Genomic DNA, 23,354 nt, shown 5'->3' with positions numbered 1-23,354 from the left:
TTAAAGCTAGGTCTCATGTAAAAAGCTCCTGTCTGTGGCCTAGCTTCCATAGTACCAGGAAATACTATGTAAGCTGAGGGAAGCAATTAATGACTCTAACCACAACAATGACCAGCATGGCAAGATATCTGTAAAGGTGCAATGAGTGCCACTCACATGTCTGAGGTAACCAACTGCTGTCTATTAGACACAATGCCCAATCAACAGGAAGAAATCATGACTGGTGTTAGAAACCTAGTCAGCGTCCTGGGGCTAATCAATCAGGTCGAAGATCTTAGAACAGAACCCACTGCTGCCACTCTGCTAGACCAGGATAATCCCTAGCTGTAGTCTGAGAGTTATCTTTATACCTACAGGTAAGTAGCTACCACTCCTCCTTCAAAAAGCTTCTCTTACGTAAAAGGGAGACCTGTCACAGAAAACCACATCTGGACACAATGCACATCAGTGGACTGTGAGGATTCCAGATGAAATGGATATGCTGCAGCTCCTGAGTCTATGGTGTAGAGGACATCACGTAAGAAGGGACAGAAAAACTCTACGAGCTGGAATACCAGGAAGTAGGCTAGAAATGGCTGTACAAACAAGACAGGAAAGACGGCAGTGTCAGTACATGCTAATGGGGAGGGGGAATCTTACTAATGACTGCTGAGGGGGGGGGATATTTGCCTCTCATAGGTTTGAGTCCTTTAACTGTTATCCAATGCAGTGTGGCCATTCCTGAAGCCATATATACACTAACAACAAAATGGACTCAGTAGGTTGCATTTGTATACTCATGCACATTTGTGTAATCAAAAAGTAAGGGACTATCAATTTGAGGGAGACACGGAGGGAGCTGGAGGGAGGAGAGTAGGGGAATGGAAGGGCTTGAGGGAGGGACAGAAGGAGGGACAGGGCTGTAATTCTATTTTGATTAAAGTCTGTAAATAAGTAAATGTAAGAACATACACTGACCATCTGTTCTATATAGAGTACTACGCACTGGGCACAGAGTTGCAAATAAAGTCCATAGTGCAGGTCAAAGAAAGTGAATGACGTAAGGGTCACGAAGATCAAAGGTGACCAATTCAGAGACTGATGAAAGGACAAAAAGTATAAATTTGATAAAAATGATCAGAGAATGGTGGCCTAGGGAGACACTTGAGTCTGAAGAGACTAGAAGAGGAGATAACACACAAAACAAGATGAGCCTGCTCCCAGTGCAGGCAGCGTGCTGCACTAGGACTGAGTTGTGAACTAAGAAGTTAGACATTGTGACAGCAGGGAACTAATGACGGGAGCACAGAGTTGTCTAAGCAGTCTGCAAAAATGACCTAATAAAACAGCCACTCCATGGAAACATGCTTTTCAGTGTGTCCAATGATGACACACAGATTACAATGTGCAATGAATTGTATTTCTTGATGAATTAAAATGAGAAATGTGAGAATCATTTTTCTTTTATTTATAAAGTATCTCTAAATTATAATAGGTGTAATGTTCATATCCAATGTACAAAATGTGAAAGCTGACATTTATATGAGAAGTCAGATCTTTATAAAACATTAATTTCTTTGTTCATTTATTTGTGTGTATAGGTGTGTGTGTAGATGTGTATGCATGTTCACATGCTGTAGCAAGCATGGAGGTTAGAGGACAAGTTGTGTGTCAGTTGTTTCTTTGCACCACATGGGTTCCAGAGGTCAAGTTCAAGTAGGAGCTTTTCCCACCGAGCCATCTCAAAAAAAGCTACATCTGTAAAACACAGGATAGCATTCAAAAGCAAATTTTACTTTACAATACTTTACATAATGATGAATTTGCAATTCCCAATGGAATATAGGTTAAGAGCCACTGGGCTTGCACAAAACTGTTTAATGAAAACATTGATGACTGTAGTTTCATGCAGGAACAAGGATTTTTGGTGTTTGTTGGATGGAGTTTCCTCTGAATTAGTACTTTCCCTTCTGGTAGGAGTTCCTATGGAACTCAGGAAGTAGACAAGACATGCCATGGTCAGGAAGCTCCTGAACCTTTACAAAGGACTCACAAGCCCCTCAACAGTTCTATATACAGTGACAGTCACTGGCAAGAGAGAGCCTCAGGTCTGCACTGTCTCCAGTTGCACAGGGAGCTGTAAGAACAGAGCTTGCATGAGTCATTGCCACTGCATGGGCCTCACCTATGCTTCTGTTAACACCCCCAGCTAACTCACAGTCAGTCATTAAGCTGGATTTGGGTACAACTGTTTCTCTGGTCTGCTGTTGTTGCCCTATCTGCAGTGAATAGGCATATGTTCACGGTACTATAGAAGGCACAGAAATGGCACATGCATAGGGATACACAGGACCAAAGATGAGTTCTAGAGAGAAGTGATTGCTTGGCATGTAACTGAGACTGATCTGAACACTGGGCAACTCTAAAACGGCTTCATGTCCTATGTGGCATGAGTTTGTGCAGCTTGCTGACATAGTAGCAGTGGCATATTCTTCTCTTGAAAGGTGATAAGACATGGAGCCAAGTATGAGCCAACTAAGAATGGAGCATCCTTAGGGGTAACACCAGTGTGGTAGATCTCATTGATTAATGGAGACTGCCTTGCAAATGCAGAGTCTTTAGTATGGCAGGGCCATAGTGTGGCTGCTATGTGGTTATTATAAATGTCAGGTACTTGGTGCTCATTTTAAAGATGTTACCCTACAGTATTAACTTAAATACAAAACTACCACTGTTTTCTCATCTCTTTCTTGTAATCGTATGCCAGGACGAACTATCAAGCCTCCTCCTATAGAATCACTTCTCCCAGAGTGTTTCATAGTGGTGTCCTATCTACATCCCACAAATCACCATACTGCTGGAAAGCTAATGAGAACATGTGATGGGCTCAAGAAAATAGAGTTATATAAAAATGACACCATCAATCTAAACACAGTGACTTTTTCATTACTTCTTTTGAGATCATTGTGTACAGACAAAACCAAACCAACCCAAAACACCTTATATGTCCATATACTTCAGAAAATAGAGAATTTATATTTCACAAATGAGTAACTTTGGCTAGATTGTGCTAAGGCAACATATAATTTGAGATGTAAAAATCCCTAAATTTGAATGGAGAGTGAAAGAAACAATTCTAAAGTAGCAAATCACTTCTCTACTAAACTCTAAAGTAGCGTATTATACTCTAGGTTAAGTGCTTGTATTCATTACCATATAAAAATAAAAGTAGAATTGGTATAAACTTAAGGCAGTCCTTTAAAAAGAGAGGCACACCTTACACCTAACTCTTCCTGCATAAAGTAGAAATTGGCAGCGTTAAAGAAAAGCTTTTATCAAAATTAATAAAGTGAAGAATAAACTAGTGAGTTAAGGCACATTCTCATATTCTGAGTGGTGTTTACATAATAACTATGTGGTCACCGTGAGATGGGTGATTTTCACTTGCATCCACGTGCTACCCTCTTCCTCCACACAGTCTTCACCCACCTGTGTGAAACAGCCCCCCAGGCGCCATGCTTGTTGGTGAGGATGTTGAGAATCTTCTGCTTTAGCTGGTTGGCGGTCACATGGTCCCGGTGCTTGGCAGCACTGATGAGGTGGTCGCACATCTTCTCCTCCTCTCTCCTGTCAGCAGCGTACTGTGCACACTGCGACTACGAAGGAAGCAGCCAGTAAGAGCACAGTAGAAAGAGAAAACGATCCCCACCCATAAGATAAAGGGCTAGAACAAGCAAAGGAGAACCCTCATTTGACACACCTAGAGCTGCTGTGAGGAAGGCAGACTCGCCTTTCAAATGACACACATACGAAAATGTGCTCTTTTGAAAACTGCATTAAAATTTTTGAAAAGTTTTAACGTTTCAATGGCTTTTATACTTTGGTTAACTTCTTCAAATCTAATTTCATTATCAAAATTAATCATTAAGTAGAAATAGTTAACTAAAAATGTAAGTCTACTTACAAAAACAATTTAGCATGCCTAGCTTGAAAGAAAGATACATAATTTCAAAAATTATTTGAAAACAAAAATTTTGTTATTGTCATATAATTTTTGCTTCCTGAAAGACAATACAGTATAAAAGAAAAATCACTTAGAAATATAGCACACTGCTATTTTATTTGACATTGTAAGTAGACTCTGTTTTCTTTTCCCACTCACCTTCCTATCTGTACAATGAGAAGCTAAGACAAGGCTTTCCCACTGCTCCTCTCTAACTAATATTTAATGCTTCAAAAGGTCTCACAAGAATCACTGTCTCATTCTCATCTTCCTGATCCCACAGCCATCAGCTGTCCTATCTTGCTTCCTGACATCAGCATCACAGATGACCAACAGACCCTGTTATAAATATCTCTGATACAGCGCTGAAAGGAGACGTGAGGTCAGGTACTGTGTAGACTGACTCAGTCTGTGATTGTCATGTTACACATCCCACATCTAAGAAAACACTTGTAACCAGCTCCACTGCCATCACTGGACAAACCATGCTACACAGAAGAAACCGGGACACAGCCCTGTCTGCTAGCACTTTATGCAAGCCTTCCATCCCTTCTGGAGAAAGAACCCATAATAATCTAAGAAGGATTAATTCATCTTCCAATTATCTTTTTGCACAGGGAATCACCAATTAGTACAAAGATCTGCTGTAACAATGAGGTTAATATTTCATTAGCTTATTGAAGGGTAAAATTAAATTTTCATTTTTCTTCCTTAACAATTACAGTATTAACTAAGAAAAAAAATCTTTACTGTGGAAGTACACACTCAAATTAAATATGTTTCCCCTAATTGCAGGCTTCTATGAGGGTTACAGAGAATTGTCTAGTCTAGTCAAACACCAAACCTCCTGCAAATATTTTTTTAGTTTAAAATTGGTGTATTTAGTACAAACACACACACACAATATATATATATATGTATATATATGTATATATATATTTATATGTATGTATAGACACATACGAACAGATACACACCCATGTACATATATACATAGATATACACACACCAATGAGTTTATTAACATTATTCTAGCATAAAATATAAGCATTTCAGTTTAAAAACCAGTGGGGTATCTATTAAGTAAAAGTGGTTATTATCTCAAAACTACTTCTGCTGGCAGTATACAGTGGACACCAAGTCTTAAACACATCCAGGCTTCACGTTCAACACCCGCAGAAGCTTTCGGCACCCTTGCTGCACACCCACATGGGTCTAAACTCATTGCTACCTCAGGAAAAAGCAAGGCTTGAGGTGAGTCTGAGAAAAACTTTCTTTTCTACTAGGGAAGTCAGAGATGCACACGGGATGAAGACAGAATGGCCAGGAGAGCAATTATAAAACGGCCTATGTGGGCAGTAATGAACAGGTGAGAAAGAAACACTGCCCTATCGTAATGTAATGCCTCTCTATTTAAATATGTGCTAAAGGTTATAGCTAACATCTGCATGCCTGAAAATATATTTGAGATATTTCATAAGACAAATACTGGTCAGCTTATATTCCCTCAAAACATCTTCTTCTTTTTTTTTAGTAGAAATAAGATTGCCTCAAAATTGATCCTATAGAGAATTCAGTTAAAATTCTAATATCTTGTTTACTACCATAGTTAATATGTGAATAAAGATTTTGAGTTCTGATATCTTATATATAAATATATTCTTCAAACAGAGATAATTCAGTTTTTCTAGCCATCAAAAGTACTGTATAATACCTTGATAAATATCCAATATTATTATTATTGATGTGATTTGAAATTTAGCTATGGTAAATCTACTTGTTTGTCTGTCTGTCTACCTACCTACCTAGCCATCTAGCCACCCATACCCACCCATCCATTTATCTATCTATCCATCCATCCAACTTTATCAACAACTTTTATTGATATTTTAAGCAGTTTTAAAAAACATAGTATCTACCATCAAGTATCTGCTATCCACTTGACCAATCAAGAGGTGGCTGTGTGTATGCAAGTGACAGTTGTTATTTTTCTATCCCATGCTGCTCAGCTGTTGAGCTCAGAGATCATCACACTTAGTCCATCAATATTCATGATTCAGAGAGCTACTTTGCTGAGATAAATTCCCCACTGAAGCTCCAATGGCAGACTCTTCTTCTCTAGCTGCACTGACTGGCATGATGCACCAGGAAAATGAAATGTTGTGGTTAATACCTTTTAGCCCACTAGGAGTTTGTGCAAGTCAAATATGGGAGTATCTATGTATTTCTGAAATACACTATTTATAAATTGAGTGACCTGAAATACTGAACAACTGTTGTATTTAAATAGTGAAATTAGGAGACCCATAAAACACTTCATGAGGCCATAACACCACACACAGCATCTACACTCACCTAGTTCTTATGTAAAACACTAACAGCTTAAAAACAATAGCATCTCTGGTTCTGTCTTTACATTAACTGAAAACAATGTCAGCCTACCCTCTCCGCATGGCGAAGAGCATGACAGAGTGACCAGGCATAAATGACTCAGTCTGATACTGGGAAAATCCTTTAAAGCAAGGCCTGAGATGCCTTTAATGGCATTTTCTTCTTACGCATGTTTTAGGTCAGGCAACAAATAATGATGCTTGATTGTACAAACTTACCTCAAACTCTGCATGTTTATGTACATCCTCCGCTCTCTGTCTGTTCAAAATGAACTCAGCTTCGTTTGCAACACGAACTATGTGGTCCTTCATAGCATGGCACAGCAACCTGCAACAGAAATACCATGGGAATTACTGTTCCTGACAGTTTCGGGAGGTGACCAATTATTTTACAATAATATAATTTTACAATTTCAAAATTTATACATAGAGAGTATGTAAAGCTAGATGATAAAGTAGAGCATATATCTTAATTTTAACTGTAGCACATTTAGCAAGGCAGATGATAGACAGGCCTGAGTTCTAAAGTTCCCAAGTGATGAGATTCTAAATTCTTATAACTAAAATAAAACAAAGCTTTAAACAAATGAAACAGTAGGGGTGCTTTATTAAGCAACTTATTAAAAATTCAAGCTTCTCAAACCTAATGGACAGTCAAATGCTACTTCCTGCACTCCTGTTTCCCAGCTTCTGATCCTAACTGGCAGCTACTGCTATTTGTTTCCAGTTTGTGCCTTGGACATGGACTACCTACTCACAGCTTATCAGCCTCAAGTGGAGCCAGTGCACTCAGCAGCCAGCTTTCTGACTTCCTTCCTCACAGTGACCTGTTTAGAGATCTTGTGATGCTGACAGGCAGGCCCTCCCTCAGCCTCTAGCTACCTTGTTCTTTCTGAGGAGGTTCTTCCCAGGAATACCAGCACTCCTTTGCAGCATTGCTTTGACCACTCCCACTTTCCCTTTCTTAGTGGCCTGCTCTCTGGCTTCCAGTGCTGAGTAGAATAAAGAAGTGATGAACGCGACTCCTGTGTTAATGGCATAGGATGGACAGCAGCTTTGGACATCCTTGGGATTCTCTTTGAGGTCATCTGTTATGAAAAGTCTTGACGACCAGGACTGCCTGTGTGTTCCTGGGAAGCAGCGCTGAGAGCGGGCACAGGTAGCCCTCAATGCCCACTGGCCAGCTGGTCTAGCTGAGAATGTGACCTGAGAGAGAGCAGTAGAGAGAGCCCTGCACTTCTACTTCTCCCTCTTCTACAAGCACGTATCATGACTACACACAGGTGTGCCACACAACACATAAGAAAAGAGAAAAACTAGACTATATTTATGAAATACCAATCCATAGGACCATCCTGTCTTCACCACTACATTTGATGTACTAATAACAGACATGCCCTCTTCACTGACAACCGCAGAAGGGCCAAAGAAGAAGCTATTACATATTCTGACATTTGTAAAATGTTGATGAAATGTAATTTTAAAGCCAAGTGTGTATATATTTTAAGAAGCCTGAATAGTCAATATTTTTCTATTCTGTCAAAGCTGAACTGCATTGGCATGTTTCAATATTTTCCCAACAAATCACTTGTAGTATCTACACAGCATCTTCCACAAAGGAAGCTAACTGAACGGATTCTTTATTTTAGAGTTGTGATATGAATTCTCAGTTGCTCTGAATTCAAGTTCAACCATGTTAGGAAAATTTTGCTACACCTGTGTTTGTCTGTGATTTGAAATAATCACAATTTCTCATCTAGCCTGGATAACCAGGCAGTGATCATGGAGGACTTACAGGAATGTAATAAGAATTCCTGTAACATGGAGCAGTAACCTTCCCATCACTGCAGAGGGACAGATTGTGATGCTGTTCTGGCACAGCACAAACCATCAGAAGAGGACCCAAGGGAAGGATTCTGGGGAAAGTCACTGCTGCGTAATCAGGAGGACCTGAGTTTGGCTCTACAGGACTCAGAAAATCTGGGTGAGGTGGCAAAGTATTTATAATCTCAGCATGGGGAGGCAGAAAAAGGAAACCCCTAGGTTTACTAGCAAGACAGTCTAGCCAATAGATGAGCTCCAGGATTAGTGATGGACTCTATCTCAAAGAATAAGATGGTCATGAGAGAAGATGACCTCTATCCTTTGAGCACACACATGCTCTCTCTCCATGTGCACACAAAGACATAAACACACATATGCAGGGGAATGGGGAGAGCTATAAACTTCAAACACTGACTTGATGAAACTATTGGCTCGCAGTTTGCAGACAGACAGGTAGAAAAAGGGAGAGAGAGAGGGAAAAGGAGAGGGAGAGGGAGTGGGAGAGAGAGTGGAGAAGAGGGAATAGGAGAGGGAAGAGGGGAGGGAGAGAGGGAGAGGGAGCAAGGGGGGAGAGGGAGAGGGGAGGAGAGGGGGAGCAAGAGGGAGAGGGAGGGAGAGGGAGTGGGAGGGAGGGAGAGGGAGAGGGAGGGAGGGAGGGAGAGGGAGGAAGAGGGAGAGGGAGAGGGAGAGGGAGAGGGAGGGAGAGGGAGGGGAGAGGGAGAGGAGAGGGAGTGGAGGTGTAAACCATAGAGCCACCTCTCTGGCCCCATTTCTTTAATTTTTTATATGTGTGTATTAGTGTGTTAGTGTGTTTTGAGTTATTCTTAATACTGATTTATAAAACTGTTCTAAGAACAGCAGAATAATTCAGTGTTCTTTTAGGACATGTTAGCTATCACCTTGGGATATTGGTTTAGGACAGTTGTTCTCAAGACACATGCTACCAAATATACTTTAGGTACATTAAAATCATACCATCCATCCAAATTCTCTTTACACAACCAATGCTTTAGCAAACAATGTTCTGCTAAAAGCAGGTCATGTAACCTTTTGCATTCTGTAAACCTTAATTTTTAAAAAATTGGAATGTGCTCAAGATTCTATGTTCAATCAATTTAAAAAAATTCATTATAATGTCCCTGGTTCTGCTTTAATTCTCAGCCAAAAACATTGGCCTAATTTCTATGATTCTGAGCCAATGGATCAGAAGGCAAACATCTAGGAGAAGGAGCCAATGTTAGGCATCAGGAAGTCTGAGATGAAATGGAACAGTGGTTGTGGACTGTAACAAGAAGCTGCAGATGAGAGACAGGGCAGGGCTAAGGAGGAAGCTTGGCTATCATTCTATCCACGTAACTTTTAATATTAGTAAGGATGGAGAAACAATGAATGCTGTAAAAAGCAAAGTTGAAGAAAACACAAAAGCCAATAGTTGTAGCAGTACAACTGGCCACAACATAATACAAGGATACCAGAAAAGCATGTACTTGTTTCTTGGTGAAGTCTCCAGGCTGCTCTAAGTCCTGTGACCATGTGGCTTGTTCCAGGAGGATAGCTGCCACTGTGTGTTGTAGACAGTGTGAATGGATCTCAGTGGATCTAATTTCTTATTGCTCAATCTATCAGTACCAGTTCTAAGCACTAGAGACATCCTCTTTATGTGATGATTTAACTCTACCTAAAATACTTTTCCTTTGCAAAGATGGGAGACAGTACCCTTGTTTTGCCCCTTGACTGACGACTAAGTAGCACAAGAGTCTACAATGCACATGTGTACACATGTGTAGGTGTTTGGCACAAAATATGCCACAGAGATTTATATCACAGAAGATATGTGCCCTGGGTGAGCTTTGCATGGTATCATTTTTCTCCAGTTCTTCCAGTCTTTCAAATCACATCGAATATCACATATATAAATACTAATGATAAAGTCTAGTAGAATTTCCTGAGTTTTTACTACTTGTCAGAACTGGAGAACCGACTACACACCAGACTGAATGCCGTCCATAAATTCTTATTTGATCCATGCCTCATTTGTTACCTTCATGCAGGAGCACATCAGCTCCATTTACCTAAGAAACAAGTGTTATGTTCGACTTTCCAAGAGATCATCAGTGTGAGTTTTCAACATCTTCTAGAACGAAGAAAGGTAAAGATACACAGACAGGCCTTCCCTTCCCCAACACTAAGTGACTGTGAGTGTGTTCTGTAGTGGTAAATAGAATATGAACAGGACACTGGCGTTTCATATGTGCCTGGTTCCGTGTCAGGAAGGAAGGAAGACTAATAATGACAGGCTTTCGTGGCACAGTTTGCATATGACATTATAAGAAATAAAGTGTAGGCTAAATTGTGCCTATTGTTTTATGTGCTTTGTGTGTGTGTGTGTGTGTGTGTGTGTGTGAGTGAGTGCGCGCGCGTGCACGCGTGCACATGCGCACATGCTGGGGCTGTAGATGCATGCATTTGAATGTCACAGGATAACTCTGGGGAGCTGCTTGTCTCCTTCCAGTGTCTCCTGGGCACTGAGCTCAAGTTGTTAGACTTGCACAGTCAGTGCTTTTACCTCCTAAGCCATCTCCCACAAACCTTCTTCATTGAGATATAGCTTGCATATACTGAAAATAACTTACTTTAAACACACTGTTTGATAATAAACTTTTTCATATGTGTCACATGTAGCACAGTGACCCATTTTCTATTTCTATAATTTTGCCTTTTGTTGATGGTGGCATAATTGGGAAATATTTTCTCTGTCAGGCTGGTGGTGTACTGCACTATGACACTACATTACTATTTGGTTCTCTACTCACCTTTCCATCAATAGCTGGTTATTTGCAATGTTGAGTACAATGAGTAAAATGGCTGTGAACACTCACCAACACATTTTAACATGGATTTTTTCAGTTTTTGGACCTAACTCAGGCGTGGAATAATGGGGTCATAAAGGAAGAATATGTTTGCTCTGCTGAGATGCTGAATGACAGTTTTCCAGGACGATGGATATTCCGCATGCATGACATCTGGAGTTTTAATGCTACCACACTGGCAGGTATACACACAACAGTTTCATTATTTTTCAAAACTAAATTTCTCAAATAAAAAGGATTTTGTACATCTTGTCACATAGTAGTTGACCTTTTTTACACTGATTTCAGTGATGTCTGAACTTTTTGTTCAATCCAAATGCCGTTTTATTATTTTTTAATAATCACTCTAGTTTCAGCTCAAGGGTTTGCCTGCATAGTTTTTTTTCCTTTTTTTATTGGATTTTTAAATTTATTTACATTTCAAATGTTATCCCCTTTCCTGTCCATAACCCCCCTATCCCATCTGCCCTCTCCCTTCTTCTATGAAGGTGTTCCCCCCCCACTCACCCATCCACCCACTCCTTTCCCCTTCCCCACCCTGACTTTCCCCCCACATTGGGAGATCCAGCCTTGGCAGGACCAAGGGCTTCTCTTCCCCTGGTGCCCAACAAGGCATCGTATGCTACATGTGGCTGTACAGCTTATAGTACACAAAGTTCAATATCCTGCAACTCAAGGAGTTCTACTTTCGTCCCTAAGTCTGAAATTCTCGCTCTTTCCTTCTTTTGATATTATTACGATGCTAGGATGAACAAAAGACTCAACTAAAGGATGTGTACATAGTGTTATTTTTTCTACATAACTTAAAATGTCTTTAATGAATTATCAACTATCTAATATTCATTAATTTGTATATATCTAAATTTTATAAAATGTGATACCTTATGGTCATTTCCTTTCTGTTCAGTACTATTTATCGCACACATATATATGTATGTATGTATGCATGCATGTATGTATGAATGTGTATATATATATATTCATGTATGTACATGTATACATAGATATACCCATGCATGCACATATCTCATCGTCCACAGTTTTGCTTTTTGTGGTGCGCCCTGACAGTTTTTAAATAAAAGGCACTCACATCAAATTAGTTGCTCTTTTAGTTTATGTAGCCATCAGTAAAATGTGGAAAATTCCATGTGTGATAATTAACGAGAAAAAAGAATGTGAGCGGCTCTGCACAGGTCTGGGCAGAGTGTAATACGTGGCACCTATACACAACCTCTGCACGCCTTATTTCTGCCTGCCACTGCCACTTTTGCTGATAAGATGCTGTAACCCTCATCACGGAAATACCTCAGCACACTGAAGGTTACATATTGCAAAAAGTCAGAGAAGCACAAATCATGCAGGCTTAATGGTTGGAATATTTCCCTCTGACTTGGCCAGTCTGAGATTGGCTAACTGAGGGAACACTGCAGTTCTTATAGGTTGTATTTGTGTAACTGGCACAGAGAACTGAAGTCATGGACTTCCAAAGGCATTGGATATAAATTTTACAAGCCCAAGGAATACTCAGGTCAGGCTCTTTATGATTCAGTCATGCATCAGTGAACAATCTCCCATCAACTTGCCAAATCCAAGGAACGAAGTGGCAAGGGGCCTGCACAGGAAGGTGGGGGTGTACCCTGAAGACTCAGGGCCTGACTTCCCTACTGACTTGTAAGATACAGATTCTCCCCCTTTTCTCACTAATCTTCCTACCTTTACATTAATACTGCACCAGCTTGGCATTTAGCCTTTACCACTGCCATCTACAAACTTCCCACTTGAGGAATCCTTGATTCAGTTAGGGAACAACAACTATAGGGAACAACAACTTAGAATATTTGAAACACATTTATGGTTATTTCTTGAGCTACAATCTTGTCAGGCTTGGCCTGCAAGAAGTCTTAAAATCAAGTAGTGTAAACAAGTCATCCAACCTAGTTATATTCTATCATAGTCACCTTATAATTTCATATTATCTTAAGTCTGCTTGTTAACCTCTACAAAATCAAATATAAAGCAACATCATCGTTACAGACTATAAAATCCTCCAAGGACTTTAGGCATGAGTTATCAGTTTAGAAAGATCCATGGGCAGAATAAAGTTGTGTATTTATTGATTTTTATGTTTTTATAAAATGCATTGCAGTTTTTATTTTATAACTCCTTTGCATATATTTGGAGGGTACTCCTTAGTATTTTGGCTTTAGTTTTGATTTCACTCTTTGATAAGCATGTTGTCATAACTGTAATTGAACACTGATCTTGTATCCTATCTTTTTTCTTGATTCATTTAGTAGTTCTAATACCTCGTTGTGCCTCCTTGGGATTGCCTCTCTAAATGAACTAGCTGAGACCTCTGGTCAAATGCCCAATATATGCGCCAAGTGCTATGAGCATCTTGCCTTGCTGTGGATCTCAGCAGCAGGATTTAGTTTGTCCCTACTAAGTGAGGTGCTGGTTGTGCTTCTGCAGCCATCAGTACATTCAGTTTGTTCACTTTGAATCTAGCTCAACAAGTAAGATCATGGCTGCACACTGTCCTGCATCTTGCGAGTGCTTACACGAAGGTGTTGGCTTTTAGTCTGTGCACGTGGAGCTTCACATAAGCAACACTTATGCCTGTCACTCCAGGTCTACACTTTTGAATAAAACTTTCTTGTAGAATTTCTTCCATAGCTTGTTGCATATGAAACATGAGTCTGTATCTAAATTATGTACAGGTTTATGTTGGCTACTAATAGGGAGCTTCTTTCCTTGAGATGTTTTTGGCACTAATGTAAAGGGTAGGAATCTCATAAAATGAACTGAGAAGCATATATTTCTGGAAGGTTTGAGTATAAAATTGGTGTTTTTATTCCTTAATTATTTAATCATTTGTTATCATTCACTTTTTTCTTTTTCAGTGAATTTCATTGCTTTTCTTACATTATGCTACGAATACAAGATGTATAGATGAAGGTAAAATTTATTGTTTTGCTGTCTTTTTCATAAATAATGTGCTTAAGGATGGAAAAATTGTAAAAGTCGCACATGCCGAAAGATATACACATGAATGTTATAAACCAACATCAGCACCAAGCAGTAAATAAATTAATGGTCAGAACTCAAATAACGAAAATATGCATGGTAACTAATATCAAGTACTCAAGAGTTCACGATACAACCTTCATCCTTCCTACATTTGCTGCTTATGGTGTGGAAGGTGGGGTGCTAGCTGTCCTCACAGTAAGCACCAGTGCCGCTCAGCTTACGACAGTCTTAACTTGTGCCCACATGGGTCAGAGTCCCTCTCAAGAAAGAAGTGGTCTGTAGTCACAACTCCGGACAGCAGTAGAGATGGAGTTTTTATGAGATTATCTTGTACTTAGCAATATACTGTGTAGGCTATCTTTGAGTGTGTTAATTTTTCTTCAAGTTAAATCCAAATCCCTCAATTATTGAACAGAAAAAAAACCTATGTGGACAAGCATTTCTCTCCATGCTTTAACTAAAGAAGTGAGGTGTGTGTTGTAAGTCTTCCTTGAGGCTGTATTCTTTCAATGTTGTGTAGCTAACAGGTGCTCTTGAGACCTTCAGGGTTACCTGTATGTGTGTTATGTTGTATTAATGGTTAAAAATCAATAAAACCCTTTTCTTGGTCTTTTCCTAGATGAGGTTGGGACGTGTCACAAAGTAGTAATGCTGGCTTTTAAAATAGCGTATACACCCGAGGAAAACATGTTTGTCCTCTCTACATACCAATGTATGAACTTCTCCACTTAGAATGTATTTAGTCACTTCCCTGGTGTCTGGAGGAAAGCCCAGAACCTAGACCTAGACTAAGGCTGGTTAAGACTTACATTGTAAACGTTTCTCTCAAAAATTAAAAGGAAGTACACGTGCATCTGGAGAAATATTTTAAATATAGTTAAAATATAATTCAAACAAGATTAAAGATCAGTGTGGTATGAATATTTAAATTTATGAGCTTGAATCTTAACTCAAATCAGTCGTGTTAAAAGTAGGACCTTTACGAGTTAACACAGGTCATCAGGACTGTGGCCTCCTGAGTGGATTAATGTTACCGCAAGAAACTAACCAAGCAAGTGAAAGATCTGTATGATAAGAACTTCAAGTCTCTGAAGAAAGAAATTGAAGATCTCAGAAGATGGAAAGATCTTCCATGTATCTTCAATCCATCTTCCATGGATTGGCAGGACTAATATAGTAAAAATGGCGATTTTGCCAAAAGCAATCTACAAATTCAAAATTCCAACTCTATTCTTCATAGAGTTAGAAAGAGCAATTTGCAAATTCACTTGGAATAACAAAAAACCCAGGATAGTGAAAACTATCCTTAATAATAAAAGAACTGGGGGAAATCACCATCCCTGACCTCAAGCACTATTACAGAGCAAAAGTGATAAAAATTGTATGGTATCGATACAGAGACAGGCAGATAGACCAATGGAATAGAATTAAAGACACAGAAATGAACCCACACACCTACGGCCACTTGATCTTTGACAAAGCAGCTAAAACCACCCAATGGAAAAAAGATAGCACTTTCAGCAAATGATGCTGGTTCAACATTAGTTTTAGTGTATCTGGTTTTATGTGGAGGTCCTTGATAAACTTGGACTTAAGCTTTGTACAGGACAGTAAGAATGGGTTGATTTCAGAAGATGCTGGTGAGGATGTGGAGAAAGAGGAACACTCCTCCACTGTTGGTGGGACTACAAGCTGGGACAACCACTCTGGAAATTAGTCTGGAGTTTCCTCAGAAAACTAGACATAGTACTATCTGAGGACGCAGCTATACCACTCCTGGACATATACCCAAATGATGCTCCAACATACAACAAAGACACATGCTCCACTATGTTATAGCAGCCTTATTTATAATAGACAGAAGCTGAAAAGAACCCATACGTCCTTCAACAGAGGAATGGATAGAAAATATGTGGTACATCTACACAATGGAGTACTACTCAGCTCTCAAAAACAATGACTTCAAGAAATTCATAGGAAAATGGATGAAACTAGAAAATAGCATCCTGAGTGTGGTAACCCAATCATAAAAACACACATGGTATGCACTCACTGATAAGTGGATATTAGCCCAAAAGCTCAAATTACCCAAGATACAATCCACAGACGACATGAAGCACAAGAAGGAAGACCAAAGTGCAGATGCTTCAGTTCTTCTTAAAAGGGGGCACAAAAATATTCATAGGAGGAGATATGGAGACAAAGTTTGGAGCAGAGACTGAAGGAAAGGCCATTCTGCACCTGCCCCATCTGGGGATCCAGCCCATATACAGACAGACAATATTACTGATGCCAAGAAGTGCATGCTGACAGGAGCCTGATATAGCTGTCTTCTGAGAGGCTCTGTCAAAGACTGCCAAATACAGAGGTGAATGCTCACAGCCAACCATTGAATAGGAAATGGGGTCCCAATTGGAGGAGTTAGAGAAAGGATTGAAGGAGCTGAAAGGGTTTATAATCTGATAAGAATAAAAATACCAATCAATCAGAGTACCAAGGAACTAACTACCATCTAAAAAGTACACATGGAGCGACCCATGTCTCCAGCTGCATACGTAGCAGAGGATGGCCTTGTTGGGCCCAATGGGAGGAGAAGCCCTTGGTCCTGCCCAGGTGTTCCCCAGTGTAGAGGAATGTCAGGGCAGGGAGGTGAAGAGGGATGGGTGGTTGGGCGGGGGACACCACCATAGAAGAAGGGGGATGGGATAGGGAGTTTATGGATGGGAAACAGGAGGGAAAGGGGACAACATTTGAAATGTAAACTTAAAAAAATCCAATAAAAATAGAAAAAAATAAAAAAGTAAAAAAGGTTTTAAACAAAAGCAAGTCCACACTCATCTTGCTCTCTCTCACCCTGTCATTATGTTTACCCTTGGAAACATGTGGTAAAAGACCCTTGCCAGATGCTGGCACCTGGAGGTTGGGCTTGCCATCACTGAGAAGCACGGAACAAAAAATTGTTGATTATATGCTAGGTAGCTCCCAGTGCTCTGTTCTAACAACATAAAGTCAATTAAAACAAATAAATGGAAATGTATTTCCCTAGCATGTGAAACTTAATCATTATTAAACACACTTTGTCATCAGTGTCTAATGTGTTACAAGTCAAAAATATTGTTAAGTACACAGTAATTTTAGAAAGGTCAAGATAATTTTTACTCATTTATTTGCAAAAATCATCACTTAACAATTTATTGCACAAAATAAACAAAGAATTGTAAGAAAAAGGTTTTATTGGGGCTACAGATGAAACAATAAGGGGAAAAATACTTCTATTTTCAAGTTTTCAGAGATTTACGGTTAAAAACTAAACCAAAACATATGCTCCCTGGAAATGGTTTCAGTGCTCCCAGCTTTGGAAACTGTTGGGGCGTGCGTGTGTGTGTGTGTGCTTGCATGTGTCTGCAAACAAACCATTAACAGTTTAAATGTTAACTGGCATTCAAAAGTGCCCACGCAATTATTAATGAATTATACTTGGATCAAGTTCCTCTTCTGAAAATCCTAAAGAATTAAAAGTTTATCTTTTATCCTTTATAATGAAATGGAATGAAACATCCTTGTGAGCCCAGGTTATATTAGCACTAACAATAAACATCCTGCATTTTTTACAGTGAATTCATTAATTATATTTGGTATTTCTTTCAAAACAGAGATAGTTTACTTAGGAAGAAGATTAATTCATTTAAAAGGATTACACACATCCCACATTTTAAGAATGTCTGTCTTATATGCCTCCTCTTCAATTCATATTCTACTATCTTACATTCCAGTTATTATTGCCAAGATATTATAGGCAATTTCACACCACATTAACCCTGCTTTGTTATAGTAATAATGGTTCTTTGTTAGATTCCTTGAAATGATCTAGTGTGTAATTCTGGGCTGTCCTGGGCGTGCTTTAGTTCAGTTGTACACTCATCAGTGCATTTTTCCTGTTAATTGTAGATGACTCATACATCTTTTCTCTGGCTCTGACTGATAGACTGTATTCATGGGCGTGGCTGTTAAGGAGGATAAACATTTATAACAATTGCTACTTGGAGGTTTTCATTTTCATTCCTACAAGGAAAAAAAACCAAACAGCCAAGAGCCAACCTAAGTGAGATCTAGGAACAATGTTCTCATACAAATGGGAAAACACATAGTAAAGTACTAAGTTTGTATGTAGCACATAGTAGGTGCTCACAGTAGAAGATAAAACAGGAGGATGTGCTTTTATTCTAAGAAGTGAATGGTGATCTACATACTGGCCTCCGAAAACCAGTATTAACATTTTGAATTTGCAAAAAAAAAAAAAAACAAAAAACAAAAAACAAAAAACAAAAAAAAAAACCCAAAAAACATCTAAATTGAAGAATGACCCAAACTACAGATAGGAACCAGAGAATTCTGAGTATGTGTAATATGTAGCAACACAAATGGAGCTTCTCATCTTAAGTGTGGTAATATCAGCAGCTCTTAGAAGTGACACATGCATTATTCTCATTTATTCTCAACCTTTAGAGAAATATGTGCCATCAAATTTTGGACCATTCTCTAAAGTAACGTCTGGGTATATATGGTTATGCTATATGCTTAGAGTTTAAGCATTTTCCAGTGGAAGAGCTGATATTTGAACTTGGCATAAACACATGTGTGCCACATCTGACTAGGCACTGTGAAAACACTCATAAATAAACAAAACAAACAAACCACACAGCCAGTGAGCAAGTCCTTGCATGAAGCCATGGTGAGTATGACCCAAGGGGAAGGGGAGAGGCTGGGTAGCAGAGAAAGTGTCTATTTTACAGGCTTAGTGAAAGGACAAGTGAGTGTACTCAAGCCTTCTTCCCACCCACCTTGAACTGTAGGGTAAAACACTAACTATACAGCCACTAAGTATACAGGCTCACTCACCCAAACCGTCCTACAAGCTCTGTGGTTTCTTTAGTCATTTCTCTACTGTCTTTTCAACACTGGCCATTTTAAGAATCTACTCATTCCTCTCCTTAAATCCGTCTGATTTTTAATACACACTAGGGCACTATTCCAGGTTCTGGAGATGTGGTGGTCTATAAGACAGTAAATAAAATCTAAGTTTTAAGGAAAGAATTGACAAAGATGACTAGAGATATCGTCATGCAGTGGGGTTGTTCATAGAAATGTTTGGGATAGGGTCGGATCTAAATCAACTTCAGAAGAAATAGAGAGGCAAACCTGTGGACATGTGGGCGAAGAGAGAGCCTCACGCACTGCAAGCTTGCTTTTGAGTTTCCACTCACCTAACACTCCCAAGACCAAGTACTTTGATACCTTCTGAATTTGTAATTGGGAATACACAGCTCTACTGTAACCCAAAGGAGAAAACACCTCTCATCAAACCCATGTTCCTCCTTCACTGCTCTCCCTGGGTGAGCTGCATCTCTAATACATGGCACCCATTTATCAAAGACAAAAAATAGGCTGCACTTGTTTTTGTTGTCTCTTTCATCCCAGCCTGCTGCTTTGATTTCCAAATGGTATTTCATAGCGACATCAGCCTTACAAAGATGACTGAGGCCTCCTCAAGAGCAGTCTGGTTCCATGAGTCCTTGCAACTGTGCAGCACATTGCATACCAGCGTACGCCTCAGTGATGACTTCCAGGAACCTGGTACAAGTTCTCTCATGAGAGGACCCTGTGCTGCTAGAATCTGTTGCACTAGATCCAAAGCTGTGGGATGACTGGAAAGACCTCCTTAGCAGCATACCTTGTCTCTGGGTTTTTGCTCTATATCATATCCATTGTCTACAAGTTCTTGTTTGATTTTTTAAGACAAAGTCTGACTAGGCTTACTGTATGGCTGAGCATAACCTTGAACTTCTAATCCTCCTGTCTCCACCCCTCAAGATGTGGTATTAGAAGCATGTTCCACCACACCCAATTTATGTGCTGCTAGAGTTTAAACACTAGATTTCTCAAATGCGAGGCAAGAAGGGGCTACTGATCTCCAGCTCCAGTCCTGATCCCTAGCTTTATTGTCCCCAAGTGTGGATGTCGTTTAACTGTGTCCCAGATCAAATTTAAGATGGGAAGTGTCCCTTCCCACTGGCATGGTTCCTTCAACCTTAAACATACTGTCATTTTAAAAAGCCATTTTAGAATCAAGGACATCATAAAGCACTGTAGCTTAACTTATGAAAGCAGATCCTTTTCTCATTCATGTTCTGTATGTGCTTCTAAATGTTCAGTTCTCATTCTGCAAAGTATCTTTATAGTTGTCAACACTGAGAACCCCGTCAACTACAGTCATAATACTCCTTCTCTACCCTGCAAAGCTTGTATGGAGCAGTGAGTTCTTGATGGGAGTTTCTGGTTCTCATTTAAATCATCAGCATAGTCTTTATTTTCGATTCTTCTCAGCACAAAGCAATCCCTATACTTCTGGAAAATGAAACTTCTCGAAACTTTCCATATTTGATATTAGCAAAGTTTCTAGTATCATTCTTTTTCTGTCAATAAATATAATCTAAATAAAAACACAAGAATTTTATTTCTCTTAGCTCTTACAAATGTTACTGACAGAAAATCATCTTTTCATTTCGGATGCCCGGCAGAGTCCAGAAGAGGTCATCATCTCCAGTAACTGGAGTTACAGATGTTTGTGAGCCATCATCTGGGTGCTGAGAGTTTAATCTGGGTCCTCTGGAAGATGCACCAGTGCTCTTAACCCCTGAACCAGCTCTCTTTCCCTATTACCAATTCTCATAACTTCCTTCAATCTTTACCCTTCAGTAAATATAACACTTATTTTAAATTTCGGAACTGTGTTATGATGAAAACATTGTTCACAGAGATCAAGGGAAGGAATGTAGAAGGAGATACTACATAGAGAAAGGCAGTTTCTCAGGATACAGAGCAATGATGGAAGAAGCCACAGCGATGATAAAAAATAAGTTTTGATGCTACATATAAACCATTTTTGAAGGATTATTGTTTCCTAATGAAAAAAGAAGTTCAAATACTATAACCATTACTGCTGCATTAATTTATATAAAGCTTGTTCCATAAAATCAAGCATCATAACAAATATGTAATAATTATTTTCCATAGAATGTACTACATAATATAGAAAATTCAGCTTATCAAGGTTGCGTGTCTCAGGTTGATAGAAACTACACATCAAAGGATGACATATCTAGCAACCTTAGTGCACACCACCCAGAGGGCACTGCAAAATCACAGTAAACAACCACTCACAAATGATAAGTACAACAATGGTTTCAAATGACATCTCTCATAACATCATTAACCATGGTAACAACCACCCCAGCTAAGGCTGTTACACCTTCTGTATTGAACATCCCTTCTACTTCCAGCCAGGACCAATTACATGATAGGATCAGATGAAGTCGCTTCATGTGAACTGATGAGGGGTCAAGTGTAAACACCGAGCTTAGCCTGAAAACAGATGGAGCAGCAGCTGGGACTGCAGACAGGGTTCACTTGGTCTGTCTAACACAACCTCACTATTCAGCAAGAGGTGGCTCAAATCTCACAAAAGTAAATCTGTATCATTATTTCATATATGCTTTGTCTCCAAAACCAAATACTTCATATCTAAAATTGGTTAATTTAAAATCCAAGTGCCTACATGTTAAAATTATTGAATTCAAAGCCTTTTCCTTGCACAGTTTAGAACAGATGGTAGGAGAGCACAATTGCTTGGTGGAATTAAATGCAGACTGTCTAGTTGCCCAGAAAGTGTAAAATTAATTACCTTCCTTCATTGATGAGTTCAATAAAAGCAAGGCCTGCATTCTTCTGGATAGAATTCTGCCACTCCTAAAGGAATAAACCAAAGCAAGGTAAGAAAAGTGAACACACAGATGAAATAGCAACTAGACCTTAGACCACGAAGACACTGTTACTACCTTCTTTCCAAGAAGGTGTTAAATTAGATGACCCTGACTCACAGTTTAGGAGGTGGCTTTTGGTTGCCAGAAAGCTCAAGTTTGCTGGAAAGTAAGATAGTGAGTAAAGTGTCCACTCAGCACCCAGCTTCCTTCTAGGAAAGAACAAATGACCAATGGAGGCCTGAAGCTATGCACAAGGAGGAGGTGTTTTACACTACTTAAGTCTTTAATCAACGATACAATTTTCATTAGAACTGGAAGCAAAATCAGAGATACCTAAATGCATCTGTGCTTTTGTGCACCTATGTGTTTTTATATCTATACCTTTATGTATCTATTTACTTACACACATATACTTTACATAACTGTGCCTTTAAGCATTGATACATTTATGTTATACATTTATGCATCTATGCCTTTACACAATCTCTATCTTTACACTGCCTTGGGAATAGATTGCTCTAGTCAGATTCATATTCTAAAAGACTGAAACAGCATGAAGCTACAAATACATTCTTTTCCAATGTGTAACATAAACCTAATAGTAAAAGTATTACTCTCATGAATTCTCTCTTTGCTAATTGGAGATTAGCTAAATTTGCTAAATACCTGAATCTGGCAGCTCCACAGAGAAAAGGGCACAACTATGAGCATCAACGACTCTCACATAGTATTTTAGATTAGGAAAGAAGCGGTTTGTTTTGTATTCTTCCCATGAAAAATTTGGAATATAATTTAAAAAGCCAGTTTTGACTTTGGGTTTATTCAAGTCACTTTCTAAAAAATATTTTGGAAATCCTGACCTACCTTTCTTTTCTTTTCTTTTCTTTTCTTTCTTTCTTTCTTTCTTTCTTTCTTTCTTTCTTTCTTTCTTTCTTCCTTTCCTTCTTTCTTTCTTTACTTTTGTTGTTATTTTATTGGATTTTTAAAAACATTTACATTTCAGATGTTATCCCCTTTCCTGGTTTCCCCTCTAGAAGCCCCCCCATCCCATCCCCCCATCCCTGCCTCCATGAGGGTGCTTTCCCACCCATCCATCCACTTCCTCCCTCCTCTTCGCCCTGATATTCCCCTACACTGAGGGGGGTGGTCCAGCCTTCATAGGACCAAGGGCCTCTACTCCTACTGATGCCAGATAAGGCCATCCTCTGCTACATATGCAGCTGGAGACAAGGATCACTCCATGTGTCCTCTTTGGTTGGTGGTTTAGTCCCTGGGAACTCTGGGGTGTCTAGTTGGTTGATACTGTTATTCTTCCTATGAGGTTACAATCCCCCTTAGTTACTTCAGTCCTTTGTCTAACTCCTCCATTGGGGACCCTGTTCTCAGTCCAATGGTTGTCTGTGAGCATCCACCTCTGTATTTGTCAGGCTCTGGCAGA

General features: G+C 39.3%; 1 protein-coding gene across 3 annotated transcripts in view; it reads right to left on the bottom strand.

Moving 5' to 3' along the window:
- Nbea (neurobeachin) overlaps positions 1 to 23,354 on the bottom strand; it is a 532,117-nt gene that overhangs the window by 223,870 nt on the left and 284,893 nt on the right. For all 3 annotated transcript variants that reach the window (XM_032898369.1, XM_032898367.1, XM_032898366.1), the window contains 3 exons: positions 21,838 to 21,902; positions 6,592 to 6,700; positions 3,469 to 3,635 (listed from right to left, as the gene is read on the bottom strand). In XM_032898369.1, the coding sequence (XP_032754260.1) occupies positions 3,469 to 3,635; positions 6,592 to 6,700; positions 21,838 to 21,902 (341 nt within the window). The remainder of the gene's footprint in view (positions 1 to 3,468; positions 3,636 to 6,591; positions 6,701 to 21,837; positions 21,903 to 23,354) is intronic.

The sequence above is a fragment of the Rattus rattus genome, chromosome 3 (genome assembly GCF_011064425.1).
Source record: "Rattus rattus isolate New Zealand chromosome 3, Rrattus_CSIRO_v1, whole genome shotgun sequence".
NCBI classification, from domain to species: Eukaryota; Metazoa; Chordata; class Mammalia; order Rodentia; family Muridae; genus Rattus; species Rattus rattus.
This window is presented reverse-complemented; position numbering and strand designations above follow the sequence as displayed.